The following is a 16,705-nucleotide window of genomic DNA, read 5'->3' on the forward strand; positions in this document are numbered from 1 at the left end:
AATAATAAATTTGATGATGAGCAGCACGGATTCCGATCTGGTAGGTCTGTTATTACTGCTGGCATTGAGTTTGTTGAATCAACATTAGATGCTATCGATAGAGGAGACCATGCTGTTGGTATCTTCATGGATCTCAGTAAAGCATTTGATAGTGTCTGCCATAGCAGCCTTATCGGAGTTTTAAACAGCTTGGGTATATCAGGAATCGTTTTAGAGTGGTTTATCTCATACCTAAAAGATCAAAACCAGTATGTTGAACTGTCTTATATTGATAAGGACAGCCAAATTAGCTCTGTAAAATCACAAATTAAAACTATCAAGTATGGAGTGCCTCAGGGTTCTATTTTGGGGCCAATACTAATCCTGTGCTATATTAATGTTCTGCCGAAATCTGTATCTAGCATTAACAGTAGGATGTTTCTGTATGCTGATGATTCCAATCTTCTTGTTTCTCATAAATCTTTAAATGAAATTCAAAATGTATCCAATCTTAACTTAATATCAATACTTAATTATTTTAGTAGTAAAAATCTACTGTTAAATCCTGATAAAACAAATTTTATTTCTTTCAGAACTAGGCAAAACAGAAATGATGTAGTACCTTCAATTAAAGTGCTTGACACACAAATAAAACAGGTAGGCCAGACTAAGTTCCTAGGATTAATTGTGGATAAGAACTTAACATGGGATAATCATATACAGCACATTGAAAAGAAAATATCCTCTGGGTTATTTGTTTTATATACTCTCTCAAAATACTGTGATAAATTGAAAATGGTTTATTATTCTCATATACAGTCCCACATTTCCTTTGGTGTTGTGCTGTATGGAGCAACAAGTGATAAAAACTTACAAAAAATTTTAATATTACAGAAAAAAGCCATACAGATTATGCTTAAACTACACCATCAAGATTCAGTATGACATTTATTTTCAAATCTAGGCATTCTAACAATTTATGGACTTTATATATTGGAAACGGTACTTCTAGTAAAAAAAGTAAATGACACATTACCAAAATTGGGGACTTAGCACAATTATTTAACTAGGAATCGTAATCAGCTTGCAGCACCACATATAAATCTAAAAATTACCTCAAAAAAACCAGAAGTAGCAGGTATTAAGTTTTATAATAGCTTATCAGAACATATTTTAAAAATTGATAGTTTTTTTACTTTTTAAAAAAACAGTAAAACAATATCTTATAAGTAAATCTTTGTATTCTTTTGATGAGGTTTTTATAAACTGATAGGTGGTTGTGAAATACACTGTTAAAATAAGGTAATTTAATTATGTCCATTTATTATGTAAATGTATGTTATGTTATGCATGTTATAGCTGACACCATTCGATGTTTGTATGTGTATGTAACTGTATGTGTACAAATTTTGAATAAAGAAATTTTGACTTTGACTAATAACATGATACTTTAAGAAACTTAGAGAGTTCCAAGACATCATACCCATAATTCCATTTTGTAATTATTGCAAATTTATCCCTTTAGAAGAAAAATTACTAGTTTTTAGTAAGTTTTAGGTTATGTTCCAAGTCAGCTCTATATAAAAAATAAACACACACAGAGAGAACTAGGAGAAAACTGCTTTCTTTTGGGTATTCTTTAAACAAGTTTATTGGCCTATGTATCTATAATATCTCATAAATAGTCAGATGTTTAATATTTACAAATATCTTTTAAACCATTTTAGTGAATAAGGTTATAAAATAAGTTGTGTGTGAGAATATTTCAAAACTTATTTCTTTCCTATATTTATGTTTGGAAAGTATAATGAACTGAGAAGCATCAGTAAACATATGCATGGTCAAAAATATTCAAAATTTACTATGTAATAACTTAAGTTGGTGTATTATTAATCTTAGAGTGACTGGATAAATTTTTAAACTATGTTTTAGAAGTTGCATGATAATATCAACTTGTATTGAGCAGTATTAGGAATCAAGAAGAAGAAAGGGCCAGTTGTAGGAGAAGGGGAATGTAGAAATATGTTCCATTTCTCATTACTATTTCATTTTGTATTTTAGATCTCTTGTGATGTATACTTTACTTATTCTTGTAATTTTTGCAAATAATTTTAAAAATTTACTTTTATATACTGTCCCATTTTCCATTTATTTTGCATCATTATATGTGTATCACAGAAGTGTATACTAAAAATCTGTTCTAAAGTTAACTAAAAAAGTGAGACCTATTGGTCTGAACAAACATCAGACATTTTATTAAATGCCTGATGTTTGTTAGTTGTTTCATCAAAAATACATTAAAATTTCAGAAGGAATTTGTTAATCAAAATTCAGAAGTGATATCCTCTTGATATAGGTTGAATAAATTTAGTATTAGTGAGAGCTTTTATTTATGACAGTAGTGATAATGCACACAATAAATTTAGACATAGTGTGCTAGGTTTTTTTTAATCGTAATTAAATTAAAATCTTTTTACTCACTATATTTTTTTTTAGAGATCAGAAAATTGATGCTGTGAACAAAGTGTGTTAGTTACCATGGCATCCCTTGCTTCACTCCCGCTACCAGGCCCGAGAAATTACGCTCAGTCGAGACGTCGTAACTTTGTCATACGTCACTCGACTTACGTTGTCAGAGCTTTAACGGAGCTCAGTTGCTGGCAAAGGTTGGTACTGTTCACAAAAAGTTTGGAAGTTAAAGTCAGAAATGAATTTCAATTTCTAGATTTTCTGTAAGGTTTCCACTTATCTGTAAACACCATCAGTCTTCTCCCACTGACCAGTGATACTTGATCAATGTTAATTTCACAGACTCAATATGACGTTGATAGTATTTTTCTATGAGTCACATATCCAAAACAGCTCTAACTTAGCTCGTGCAATACTTGAATAAATGAGGTAATTAAACTTGCTTAAAATCATGTTTCATAAAAACTTTATAAAGTTGTTATCAGAAAAATCTAAACTGTAAAAATATGTGTGATGCTTTGTCCGATTTCTAGTTACTAGGTCACACATTTTAAAGGAAGTAAAAATGAGAAGTTCTCTCATAAAAAAGGTTTAGTTAGAACTCAGACTCATATTTTGTCTATGACTACGAAATGAAAATGAAATAAAAAGACTTTATTTTAGCAAGCAAAATTTTACTCTAGTTAGTTTACTCGTAACATGTCATGCTAATTTAATTCGGTTTCCTTTCTACATTTCTACCTAGTAATAGGAAGCACTGCATATAACAGTGTTTATAGGATGAAATCTTGAGCCACATTTTTTGTTAACCATATCATTCATGTCTATGTCAAAATTATTCACGTCAACTAGATTGAATATTTATATGCATGTAAATCATAACAATGAGTAGATTATCCTTAAAAAATAATGTATTACATATATAGGTATATAGTAAAAATATATTTTTTACAACATTTTTAAAGTATGGGTACAAAACACTCAAAAATGGCCTGCCATCTGAAGAAAAAGTGACTGCCAGTTAAGGGTTAATATTTTAGCAGCAGAGTTGGGAAGAAATTGCTGAATAGCTTATTTAGTCTATGATGTTCAGGACATAAGATGTCCGTCCTTTAATCAAAGGTGGTAATATTGGAGTGGTATGAGAAGAAAAATTAAGGTATGCATAACAGACAGTTATAAAGGCCTGGATACGTTGAACTCATGTGTACAACTTGTATTCGTATTCGTTTTTTTAAATTAAAATAATAACACGCAAGTGTTAAATGAGACTGTACATTTGAACTGTCCTTGATGGAATTGTTAACTTTAAGTTAAATTTGCAGGTTTGCCACCATTGTCCGCCTACCAATAAGAGACTTGTCTGAGAAACCCATTGTGCAAGCGTTCTCTTGGTTGTTACTGTTATTTCTGTTGTGGATGATGCTGTATTCTTCTGAGGGAGATAACGCCACCCCGTCTGGTGACCTCTTCCGACTCACGGTTGGTTCATATTTTTTATTTCTCTAAAATTATTGGACTTATTATTAATATGTTGTGATATTAAAATCATATTATATTGACACATTAAAAATATTGTATTTTTTATTAAAATATACTTACAATAACAAAAATTATCTATTCTTATAACTGAATTCTGATCATCAAACCTAATAGTGATGATCAGAATTTAAGGCTTTTCTAAGCCTCTCAGCCTGAAAGCCCTGTTTTTACAACATGGTGTCCATTGACAGAATATACTCTTTTTGAGGTAACAAAACTCATTTCCTCTGAAATAGATTAAAAAACGAGTTATTTATTTGCCAAAGTTTTCAATTCATTAGACTGATAAACATTATTTTCCAAGTGATAACTTTATGTTGGAGTAAAAAAAAATGTAATGCTCAAATGGTTTGTTACCTATGTCAGCAATTAGAAGCAGTTAGTCTCAATTAATAGTGTCAAAAATCGTATAGTATATGTTCATTACAGAGTGGCTGAAGAATACTTTTGGGCCATTGTCATTCTTGGTATATTTTAATAGTGTAACTAATATTGACATAATTATAAATTGTTTCTCTTTGCTGACAACAGTTCTACCCACTTTAAAATTGGCAGTGATATACAAATATAATATACTTATACAATCATGGAGAATTGTACCTTAGTGGAGCAGAAACATCATATAAAAAACATTTAACATAATAATAAGATCCTTGACAGCTTTGAAATCCCCGTGGTCTAATGTAGAAAACACATTTTAAAAATTTTGATGGGCTAATAAAAGTTTTAAATTTTGTGTTAAAATATTGTTTGTTTGTTACCATAGAAAAATGGAATATAGGTCATCATACTGAAAATGGCAGAAATTGTTTGAAACTCTAAAATCACATTTTTAGTGGCAACTAAAAAGCCACTAACTCATTGTAAATTTAGTTCTTTTTTGAGATACCAATAGTGGCACCATTAAGATATATGAAGAAATAATACTTTTCTTTCTAATTGTTTATTCTTCATTGTAATTTCCAAATTTTTTAATAACTTTGAGATAGACGGTTAATTACATCAAACTTTGGGGTTTGTTAATATTGTCATATGTTATCTAGGCACTGATCATTATTGCTCTAGTGATGGGATTGGCTACTGACTACTTCCTTAGAGTGCCAGGTCTGCTTGGCATGCTAGTAACTGGAGTGGTCTTCAGAAACTTTGGCTTCTACTACCCGGCTAAGGGCAGATACAAAGACGTCACTATCACACTTAAGTATAGACCACTTAAATCAGCCACCTGATAGGTTAAGTTACAGTAGTTTTGGGATTTGTGGCATTTTCAGTGTCATTCGTTATTTATATATTTATAAACCAATCATTTATGGAACCTTATATACAGGGTGTCAATTAAGTCTGGAACCTCTTTTTTAATTTTTAAACCACAATATAAAAAAATACCAAAGTTCACACGTGCTTACTGGTGATAGTAACGCACACATCTGCCCAATTACCGATCAGATAATCCCTTTGGGGGACGGTCCACAAGGAGTCAGACAAAATTCTTAAATAGCAGCATAGGTCAAGTTTGGTATCAAATTAAAGGTCTTACTTAGCAGAGTACAATGCCGCAAACCGGAATTCAAAAGGTGGATTCATTCAGTAGTTATAGCTATTTGAATTTTAAAACAATTGAACAATGTAAATTATTAAGTATTACAAGTAAACACCAATTTTTAAGTACCTGTGATCAAAGTAAGTGTTCAAAATGTTCCCCTCCCATCATCTGACAATGTAGTAATCGAAGCCAGGAATCAATAATTATTACCATTCTAACTACTGTTAGAATGTGAAAGTGGCAGATTGAGTCATACAGAGCATCCACAGAAACTTAACGTTTGGGCAGGTATTATAGGAAATCAATTTATGAGCCCATTATTTATCAATGGTAATTTAAATGGTGACTCGTATCTAGCAATGCTCCAAAATGAGATAATACCTGCACTACAAGCTGCTCTTGGTCGACAATTTCAAAGAATTTATTTCCAACAAGATGGCGCGCCACCACACTTTGGTCTCCTTGTTAGAGAATACTTGGATACAATATTCCTTCACAGATGGATTGGAAGACGTGGTGCAGTAGAGTGGCCTGCTTGTTCCCCTAATTTATCTCAGCTGGATTTTTTTCTTTGGGGATACCTCAAAGATAAAGTTTATCGTACTAAGCCTCGACATTTGGCGCACCTAAGAAATCTCATAGTCCAAGAAGCTCAAGATATTCCTCGTGACTACCTTCAAAATGCAGTGGATGACTTTTACAACCGCCTAGGACATTGCCAGACGATGGTAGGGGAACATTTTGAACACTTACTTTGATCACAGGGATTTAAAAATTGGTGTTTACTTGTAATACTTAATAATTTACATTGTTCAATTGTTTTAAAATTCAAATAGCTATAACTACTGAATGAATCCACCTTTTGAACTCCGGTTTGCGGCATTGTACTCTGCTAAGTAAGACTTGTTTTTCCTAATACAGATTGTAGAGAATTTAATTCTGAAAACAACCATAATAAGCAAAGTTAACTAAATGTGTAAAAAAGTTATAAAATTGACTCCTCACGTATTACACTACACAGCAAACTTTAACTGTTTTATAATAAGGAATGAGTATCTGATTGGTAACAGCTGGTAATAATTAATCATTTAAACAACAGCTGTTTAAACATTTTAAAATAATAAATAATCAGCTGGGCATTTATTATTAGATGACATATGTCACCTCATTGTTGAACAAAACAACAAACTGTAAAGATACTGTGTGTTTGTGTTAAGTATTTTAACCAGTTATCTTCATCCATTTTGTTATTGATTTTGTGTTGTGTGTTTCATTTATTAAAAATGGAAGGTAATATTCATGTGTATTCAAACTCTGAATTAGCAGACATGCATTTAATGTATGGTATGGGACGCTGCAATAGTACTGCAACAAGACGTCTGTATCAAGAGAACTTTCCTAACCGCAGGTGTCCAAGCACAAGATTTTTTGCCACTATTCATCAACGCCTATCTGAAACAGGTTCATTGAAGTCTTCGGAGCATAGTAATGCAGGCATTGATCATGTAGGACTGTTGAGTTAGAAGGGTTGGTTCTTAATGAAATTTCTGATTATCCTGAAAAGAGCACTAGAGAATTGTCACTACAGTTCAATGTCAGCCAATCTAGTATTCAGAGAATACTACACGAGTACCAGTTACACCCATACCACTTCCAGCATGTCCAAACTCTTTTGCCACAAGACTTCGCTCCCCGTGTTGCTTTTTGTCGATGGCTTCTGGGAAAATGTGCTGATCCAAACTTTTCAAATACAATATTGTTTACCGATGAGGCTCACTTTACAAGAACAGCTATCATTAACTTCCATAACAACCACACTTGGGCAGACAGAAATCCTCATGTTATCAAACCTAATCACCCACAACATCAGTTTTCAGTAAATGTTTGGGCCGGAATCTTAGCAGATCATTTAGTCATATCCGTGCTTCCTCCCAGGCTTAATGGTGTGGTGTACTTGAACTTTTTAAGAGACGAGCTACCTAACCTGCTTGATGATGTACCTCTGCATTTGCGCCAAAACATGTGGTTTATGCATGACTGGGCACCTGCACACTACTCTCTGGCTGTTCGTGGACACCAAAACGAGAGTTTCACAAATCAATGGATAGGCCGAGGTGGACCAGTTTCATGGCCAGCAAGATCACTGGACTTAAATCCTTTGGACTTTTACCTTTGGGGACATTTAAAAACATTAGTTTACTCTTCCCCAATAGATACCATTGAAGAACTCCGATTAAAAATTTCTAATGTAATAGAAACCATTAAGCAGACATCTGGAGTTTTTGAACGGGTCCGAAACTCGATGAGAAGACACCTGAACGCGTGCATTTTGAACAACGGAGGTCACTTTGAGCATCATCTTTAATCTTCCGGTGAGACTTAAAGCGATCGTAGATATGTTTATTGTATTTAAAAATACAATTTTGAACTAAAAATATGTTTGTTTTTCACCAGCTGTTACCAATCAGATACTCATTCCTTATTATAAAACAGTTAAAGTTTGCTGTGTAGTGTAATACGTGAGGAGTCAATTTTATAACTTTTTTACACATTTAGTTAACTTTGCTTATTATGGTTGTTTTCAGAATTAAATTCTCTACAATCTGTATTAGGAAAAACAATTTGTTTATTGGTCATTTAACAATGTTATTGGACATCAAACATTTAAGACGGTATTTTTGTTATTATATGTTTGGCAATTTTCATACTTTTTCTCAAAAACTGTTCACACTACAACCTCTAGAGTGGTTTTATTTGATTTTTCAGATGGTTTTCCTTATAAATCCACCTTATTTGAGTTAAAAAGTAAGAACAAAACATTTCAGAATCACTTTTAATTTCACCAGGTGAACTGAAAACAAAGCAGAATCTTTCGCCAGCCATTACTCACTAATGGAGCGTTTCCGGACCTACCTTTACATAACATTGTTTTCTTATTTTGAGCTCTACAATCACGTCTTAAAATGTTTGACCATATTTCTGACTCACCCTGTATATATATATATATATATATATATATATATATATATATATATATATATATATATATATATATACACACACAAAATCATGGTTAAAGAGTTTAACCTAATCTTTATATCATGTTTTACACGTGTAGGAGCATCTATGGTTCAAATTAATTATACTTCCAACATCACAGCTTAGCCTGCCTCGTTACCCCAGTCAAGAAAATACAAACTCAGAAACCCACTTTGTACAAAAAGATTTACTTCTGGCCCTTATCATATACTTCCCAGTCTAAGATATTTCCAGTACCATATTAGAGTTTGCCTTGTTGTCCTGATGAAGAATATACACATATATAGCACTGAGAAGCCTACTTAAGAGCCGTTTAAATTCACTTACAGTTTAGTTTTCCTTACTGTCCCAACCAAAAAACTATATACATATGTAGCACTCAGAAATCTACTTCAGTTAAAAAGCGTCTACTTCCTGCTTTGGTAATCTACTTTCGGTCTAAAATATTTCTAATACCATAGTTGAATTTCCAATATTGTCCTGATGAAAAAACAAATATAAATACATAGGATTAAGAAGCCTATTACGACTTAGAGAGAAATCTGACCTACATTCCACTCTAATAATTTATAAGGTTTTTTGTTATAGAAGTCTTGTTGTTTTTCGGCCAAGTCTGGGGTTCATTTCTTTGGGTTTGATTTAGATAGCAAAGTTTGTGTTGAAAAAATGTGTAATTGGATTATTTGTGCTATAACACAGTACATCACTGATTTTTCACGTTTTGAGCAATTTGTCACCAATTGAAGAAGTGTCTATAAATTTTTTTATTTTGAAGGTAAGTACATGAAACTTTGTATGTAAGTACATAATTAGAAGGGGATTTTTGAAATGATAATAGTTTATAAGTGATTAATGTAATTTTATTTAGTTAGAAAGGCTGAAAGTTAAAATTCACAAAAATATTTACATGTATATATATATATATATATATATATATATATATATATATATATATATATATATATTTCTTGTGTTCTTGTGTATGTGACTGAACTCCTCCTAAACAACTTGACTAATATTTTGATGAAATTTTGTGTGTGTGTTGAAGGGGATTTGAGAATGGTTGTTGTTGATTTTGGAATGTTTTACCTTCGATCCAACAGACTGTGCTACAACACGTAATACAAAGTGAACTGATGCTTAACAGCTGTTAATACTTTCAGCTGAAGTTCATGAAACATTTTTTACATTTAAAATTTTGAAAATTATTATTGTAAACTGCTTGATCAGTATAGTAATGCAGATTGCATAGAAGTTATTGCCTAATTTTAAATTTAGATTGCACCAATGATCAATAAACTATCTAATACAATACAAATACTATTAAACGCTGTTATAAAACTACCTCATTGTACAAGCCCGTGAATGTTTGCACATGAGGAAATCGAATTTGGTTAGATTGAAGGTAAATTAAAAGAGCCGAAAGAAGACGATTTATGATCGAAATTGGTTTTTGTTGATAGATTGTCTTGATCGGAGCACAAAGCAAACTCCACTATAATACTGGAAATATCTTGGAAAGAAAATTAATTTTAACAGACCAAATTTGATTCTTTATAACCTAATTAATTTATCAAGATTCATCTATATAAATTAATTGTACTGAATAACTTATCAACACCTAGCAAAAACCACGAAAGATAGAGGCAGGAAATATGGTACATACCTTCATAATGCGCCCGAGAGTCATGAAGAAATGACTATTAATTATGTCAGGTATGTTTAGAATGTGATAGAAAAAGAATATGTGAATATAGTGTACTGTTTTTTCAATAGGAAATTGCGTACGAAGCCGTGGGCAACTGCTAGTATATATATGTATAAATTATTTAATTACAAAATTATATAACTTTTGTTTTTTATTACCATCTTAATTTTTTTAGATATAGAATCTTATAACAAATAAAACAAAAATCATGAAATACAGAAGCTATGATTTTGTACAAAACACTTACAAAATTCATAAAATGCCCCTAGAATTTTTTTCTAGTACATTTGCAATAGGTGCCAGAGCTTTTGGTAGTGACACAAAATTTTACTCCAGAGTGCAAAGAGCTAGAGGCTTGTTTTGGAGCGACTCCATTTATGATTTTAAGGTTAACTTCATCTTTGAATTCTCCCAGGCCTTTGAATACATGCTTGTACTTGTTCATGATTTGAGCTGTTGAGGATGAAATTTTCTGTTGGATATTGACATTGTTGCAATATCTGATGAGGTTCAACTGCTTGCATGATGACAACAAAGGACAGTGGTCATGTTCCACCACTTCGAACACTAAATCATAAACCTTATTTTATTGTGTGCGAATCCTGAGAGTATAAGTTCCTTTAAGATCCATTAAATGCTCTAAGTACTATTCTGGACTTACTAAGATTTAAAGATTTGACACCAACAATTCTCTGCAAAGTTTTGAGACCGAAAATGTCACAAGATACTCCAGTATCCAGCTCAAAACGGACGTCCATCACTCCACTATCTCTTTGAATGACTTTCAGAGTGGTAAAACTTTTTAACCCTGACGGTTTTCTATCTTCATCTGCAGAGACTAGCTTGATTTGTTTTGGACTTCTGCAAACTACTTCAAAATGCCCTTTTTCCCCACAATTTCTTCATATTTGTTCTTGATCAGTACAATTTTTTAATGAATTGTGCCATCCTCCTTCACAAAAGTAACACTTCTTGTTAGAGTTATTAGTTAAAACCCAGTTTTTTTGTTTTTTTTGTTTTCATCTTGGACTTGGTATGTATCTTGTTGATTTCGTTGTTTAGATCTTGCATTCTGCCCATGTGCTGTTTCGTCTCCTCACTGCTTTTGCACATTTGAACAGTGTCGACCAAAGTGACATTTATTTTCAGTCACAAGTTTTCTCGCACTTTAGGTCCTTTATTGAACTAACAATCTTCTTTAACATGAGCTCATCGTCCGTTTGCTTGAAGTCACACAGCTTCACCTGAGTCATGAGGCTCATGAATTACTACTGGTATGTGTCTTCCATCACCTGCTTGGTTGAATTAAACAAGCACCTCATTCACTGCTGTCCTCTCAGGTTCATCCATCAACCTGTAAATGATCCTGCTGGCCTTTTCGCCAATGACACTCATCATTGAAACTACTTGAACAGAGTGGTCTTCGTCACATAACCTGGTTGCTAAGGAATAGTTGCTGCATATCTTCCTAAAGTGTTGAATGTGTTTAGCCCAGGACAAAGAATGATGTGTCGCTGGTTGAGATGCTGATTGCCAAACATCAGAGCAAATCAAGAAATTATGGACCCAGCAGACAAGAAAGTTTGGCTAAAACAGATTTGACCAGTAGAAACATACAAAAAGAATGTGGTTCAAAGAAGAAATATAGCTTTTGGTGAAGAGGTTTGATACAAGAAGGAGCCTGAAGCTGACTCATGGAAAAGGAGTAAAGTGGTCAATAGTCGAGGAAATCATTCATGTGAAGTGGAGGATAGTGAAAATGGAGCTGTGTATGTCAGAAATGAGAGACTCATGAAACCCTGAATTCCAGAACCAGCTATGTCAATTGAAGCCAGATTAGACGACAGTGAATTAGTACAGACTGCTGAATCAAGTGGACAGTTCTCTTCTGGCCAAGTTTCTTCACCAGTACATGAAAATGAAGACATCAGGTCAGAAAGACCCCGGAGAGCAGTTACTCTTGCCAGACGATTTGATGATTATGTAATGTACAGCATGAACCAAGCGTCTAAACAAACAATGAAAATGGAATGATGTACATGCAGTATATTTATCAGCTGATCAGACTTTGGCCAGCATAATACTCATTCATTATTTTTGTTGTTTACTTTTGACTTTTAGAAAATCATTCTGTTGGAAACTTTTGAATAAATATGTTGAGTTATTTTCCTTTATTTCCTACTTTATTTTGTTGTGTTTTTAAGTTAAATTATCGTGCAATCACAGTAAATTTTTAAAACCCCAATTATTTATTCATTTATATCATAATTCCTGAAGGAATGCTTCTTGAATGGAGTAAAATTTATACTGGTTTTAAATTATATTGTAACATTTTATATATAAAGACAATGTATAATCATACAGTACAGTACCAAGAAACCCTTAATAACAAATTGTAACTAATTAGAATCTTAAAACAAGATTATTTGTAGCAAAGTAATATTTGTAGACCATGTAAATAGACACATCTTCAGTCCTCAGAAATTTCTCCTAAACTCCCATTCTTATTATTTATAACCCCTTTCTCAACTCTGTCAGTCAGACTCTTTTCTACCTGCCCTTCTATGGATAGTTATCATCACAACTTCCTCTGTATTAAAGAAAAAAGTATAGAAAACTACTATTTCATAATTATATCACTTTGCCTTGTTTGAGTCATACCTAAAATGTGGAATTAAACAGGGGCGGAACTGCAAGCACTTACACAGAAAAATAGATCCCTGAGATGCTTGGTATTATGCTAACTAATACTGGAAACAGTGTAGAAAAACTTGTAAAGAGCTGAACATACATACTATAAGGATGAAACAATCTGAAAATGTTCCATACATCAGAATTTAATATTTTAACCACAAAACTGAAATCGATTTTCATTTAACTGTCTCAAATGAATATAAATTTACTAAATTCTAAATGTCAATTGGACAAATTTTTAAAACCGGGAATCTAAAAATTAAAATGCAGTGAATGTAAAAATATTACATAGGTCAAGCCAGTCAAAATTTTAAATCACGATTTAGAGAACTTATTTAATAATATATAAATTCATAATTTGGAATATACATATAAGACTGATGATCATTCAATTATATGTATTGAAATCCATGAACAAAAACATTTAAAATATTAATTTAGCTCTTTAAGACAGTAATAAGACATTGTATTTATCCTTCAGCATGTTCCTACATTGCAATAGATATTGTCATTTTATTTAAACAGTCATTCTCAAAGTTTTTATCCTTAGATATATTCAAGTATTATAAAGTAGATATAATACAAGTACTAACTATTTAGATTAAATGTTGTACAACTTCTTACTACTTCATAGGCTACAACTTCATATCACATCTTTGATAGCTTTATAATATTCGTCCAATTTATAGAATGGATTTCTAGATAGCCAGTTATGTAACACTACTGAAATTGTTTTCTCTGTTAGATTTTGACATGAAGCAGGTAAATTATTAGACATTATTAAACCTTGGTACTTACAGATGTAAGCTTAACAATAAACTAACACTAGTTTTTAATAGGATTTATTATGGCATAGAATTTCCAAAGAATTAAACCAGGAAGTATCTCCAAAAGACAGTACATTGCATGTCATGCCATCCCCCAGACAAGTATCATATTTAAGGTACTGATGGCGAATCTAAACCATATTTGTTCATTACGAATTGGAAGAAGAACCTCTGTTCTGAATATGAGTTTATACATAATTTTTACCACAAAATTAGATAGTACTTAGTTTTGAAGATAGTATTAAAGTCAACTTCAAAGCTTTTGTTTGGCTATTTGCATAAAATATAACCACACTCTGCTGTTGAAGACTGGTAACATAAGAACACGAGAAGTGTTACAGGCAGATAGCTACAACAGTCAGCATGATACGAGCTGGCATGAGACTGGTGCCGGATGCCATTTATGCTGCTCTGCACTGCCATCATGGTCTGCGGTTAGCCGGTCTTGCAATAGTACCGTCACTCATCGAGGCACTGGTAGTAGCCGTTACATCCTATTTCACTCTGGGGTACCCGACCATATGGGCACTCTGTCTTGGGTTGGTATAACTGTTATCAAGCTTTATGTGACGTGAGCTTCCTCATTAGGTTAACATGAATTAATAATATTACAACTACCATTTTATATTTTGGATCAAGATTTTGAGCACAATGTCTTAACATTGGGATATTAAATAAATATGTTATTTGTCAATAAAAGTATATTGATTTCTTCCATGTAGTTGAAATGAGATTTATTTATAAGATTCAGTTGTCAACTAAATTAACATGCTATTTTATAGTTAATTAGATACAATCCCTGCTCTATTGTTCTGATGTTTTTTTTTGTTTCATCTTTTTCTTATGATCACTTGTAAATTGTATAATTATAACCATATGATATATATATATATATATATATATATATATATATATATATATATATATATATATATATATATAATTTTTTTTTAACATCTGCTTGCAATTTTATTACTTACCTAAATGGTTCATTCCATTTTATATTTGGATTTTAACCCTTCCCACAAGTATTATGAGAAATCCTGCATGGTAATATGACTCCCTTACGTGTACGACAGGAAGTCCCACTATTAAAGTTCGATCACGAATTGTAGTTCATAAAACTGGTAATAAAATATGTCAGAATGTTAACTGAATATCTGATAACATATGTGCTTTACTCGTAATTCTCAGCCACCTGGTTTTAATTCAAAATGGTTTATCATAGCTACAAAATCCATACGCTGGTGCGTTTTATGTCTTTTTCCATGTGGGAAGGATGGCAGAACAATTCTTTAGATCTGCACACATACTTTGTTCCTACATCTGAAACATTGTTTACAGCGACTGTGGGATGCCTTGAATTGGCATTTAAGTTATTTGTTTTTTATTATAAATGTCTCTTTCTGTTTTCAGTGAATTGAAAAATTTCGTGTTTTGTTTTCTATACATTTATTAATGTGTAAAAAGTAACTTTAAAAATAAAAATAAATTGGTTTGAATTCTTTTACTTTATATAATAACTTCAGAAATCTTAATTCAAACAGAACTTTAAGCAAATTAACATTAATTTCTTTAAAGCTAATTGCCTGCTAGTGGGATATGTAGAAATTTACATCTAGCGTTCTAAGGGTTAATTAATTTGGGTCTTTAAAAACATATAAGTTACGGTGAAATAAGTATATGTAAATTAGTTACAGTCTGGATATGTAACTGTTTCAAAAGTGGTCTATACTCTAGTGATCTCTTGCAATTTGTCTTGATCATGACTCTCATTACCTTCTTTTGAGGAATCAAGATGTTCTTAGCTAGTTAGGATTACCCTAGAGAATTAATCTTTTTCTTTATTGGCTGAAAATAGCATAAATATGTTGTCTTTGCATAATTATTTAGGTATTTAGGACAACCCTTATATGACGAACTATATTAAACAATTTTTGAGAAAAATAACTTAAACACATATAAATCTATTTGTGAGCTCAATAATTGCAGATTATTTATATAAACTCTTAAAATTTGTGCTGAGGTAGTGGCACTTGTTAATTGATTGTAAGTTTTGTTTTAAATTAATTGACAAGTAACAAAATAAGTAACTAATAATCCAATTACAGATGTAAATGTATTTTAAGCTGTGGGGGAATGCAGGTGTGAAGTTATAAAGTAGATCTGGAAACAGACCTACCAACTCTCACAAAATACAAGTCTCCAGCTTTTAAACATATACTCCACTCAAATCACATTTGATTGTCACATAAGTGTGCTAATGTTCTCTTCTTTTCAGTATAAGTTAATTAAACAAAGTCATATCCAGTGTCCTTCTATACTCCAACTCTCTGTTTACAATTACTACAACTTGGTAATCATAACTGGTGATATAGAAGACTATGAGGTGTGCTAATGCTCTCTGCTTTTCAGTATAAGTTAATTAAACAAAGTCATATCCCCAGTGTCCTTCTATACTCCAACTCACGTTTACAATTACTACAACTTGGTAATCATAACTGGTGATATAGAAGAATATGAGGTGTGCTAATGCTCTCTGCTTTTCAGTTTGAATTGTACTGACATATATGTCCAGATTTCTGATGTGCCCTAACTCTCCCTCTGTGATCACTCCACCTATGGAGGGACTGATGATGGCCGGCTATGGGGAGGACAAGAACATTGGTGTGCTAGTGCTCTCTGCTATTCAGTTTCAGTTGTACTGACGTATACGAGGGGGTACCCAAAAAAAACCGGAATTATTTTATAAAAATTATATATTATCAAATTTTTTACAATACGACCTTATCTCCTTCAAAATAATCTCCATTACAACTAATACACTTGTCCCAACGGTATTTCCATTGATCAAAACATTTTTTGTAGTCATCTTTAGAAATGGCTGCAAGCTCGAGCTTCGTT

General features: G+C 32.1%; 1 protein-coding gene and 1 long non-coding RNA gene across 2 annotated transcripts in view; one reads left to right on the forward strand and one right to left on the reverse strand.

Moving 5' to 3' along the window:
- The first annotated feature begins 1,685 nt into the window (after positions 1-1,685).
- Positions 1,686-16,705, forward strand: part of LOC124368700 (sodium/hydrogen exchanger 9B1-like) — a 34,614-nt gene continuing 19,594 nt past the window's right edge. Inside the window, exons 1-6 of the mRNA XM_046826003.1 lie at positions 1,686-1,844; positions 2,476-2,645; positions 3,774-3,930; positions 5,034-5,191; positions 14,143-14,340; positions 16,380-16,464. Coding sequence (XP_046681959.1) covers positions 2,518-2,645; positions 3,774-3,930; positions 5,034-5,191; positions 14,143-14,340; positions 16,380-16,464 — 726 coding nt within the window. The 5' untranslated portion in view covers positions 1,686-1,844; positions 2,476-2,517. The remainder of the gene's footprint in view (positions 1,845-2,475; positions 2,646-3,773; positions 3,931-5,033; positions 5,192-14,142; positions 14,341-16,379; positions 16,465-16,705) is intronic.
- Positions 2,486-4,728, reverse strand: LOC124368709. Its single transcript, XR_006922989.1, has 3 exons — positions 4,591-4,728; positions 3,797-3,953; positions 2,486-2,652 (listed from the first exon to the last, which is right to left on the reverse strand). It is a non-coding gene; the product is annotated as an uncharacterized LOC124368709 (long non-coding RNA).

Source organism: Homalodisca vitripennis, chromosome 1 (genome assembly GCF_021130785.1).
Source record: "Homalodisca vitripennis isolate AUS2020 chromosome 1, UT_GWSS_2.1, whole genome shotgun sequence".
Classification (NCBI taxonomy): domain Eukaryota; kingdom Metazoa; phylum Arthropoda; class Insecta; order Hemiptera; family Cicadellidae; genus Homalodisca; species Homalodisca vitripennis.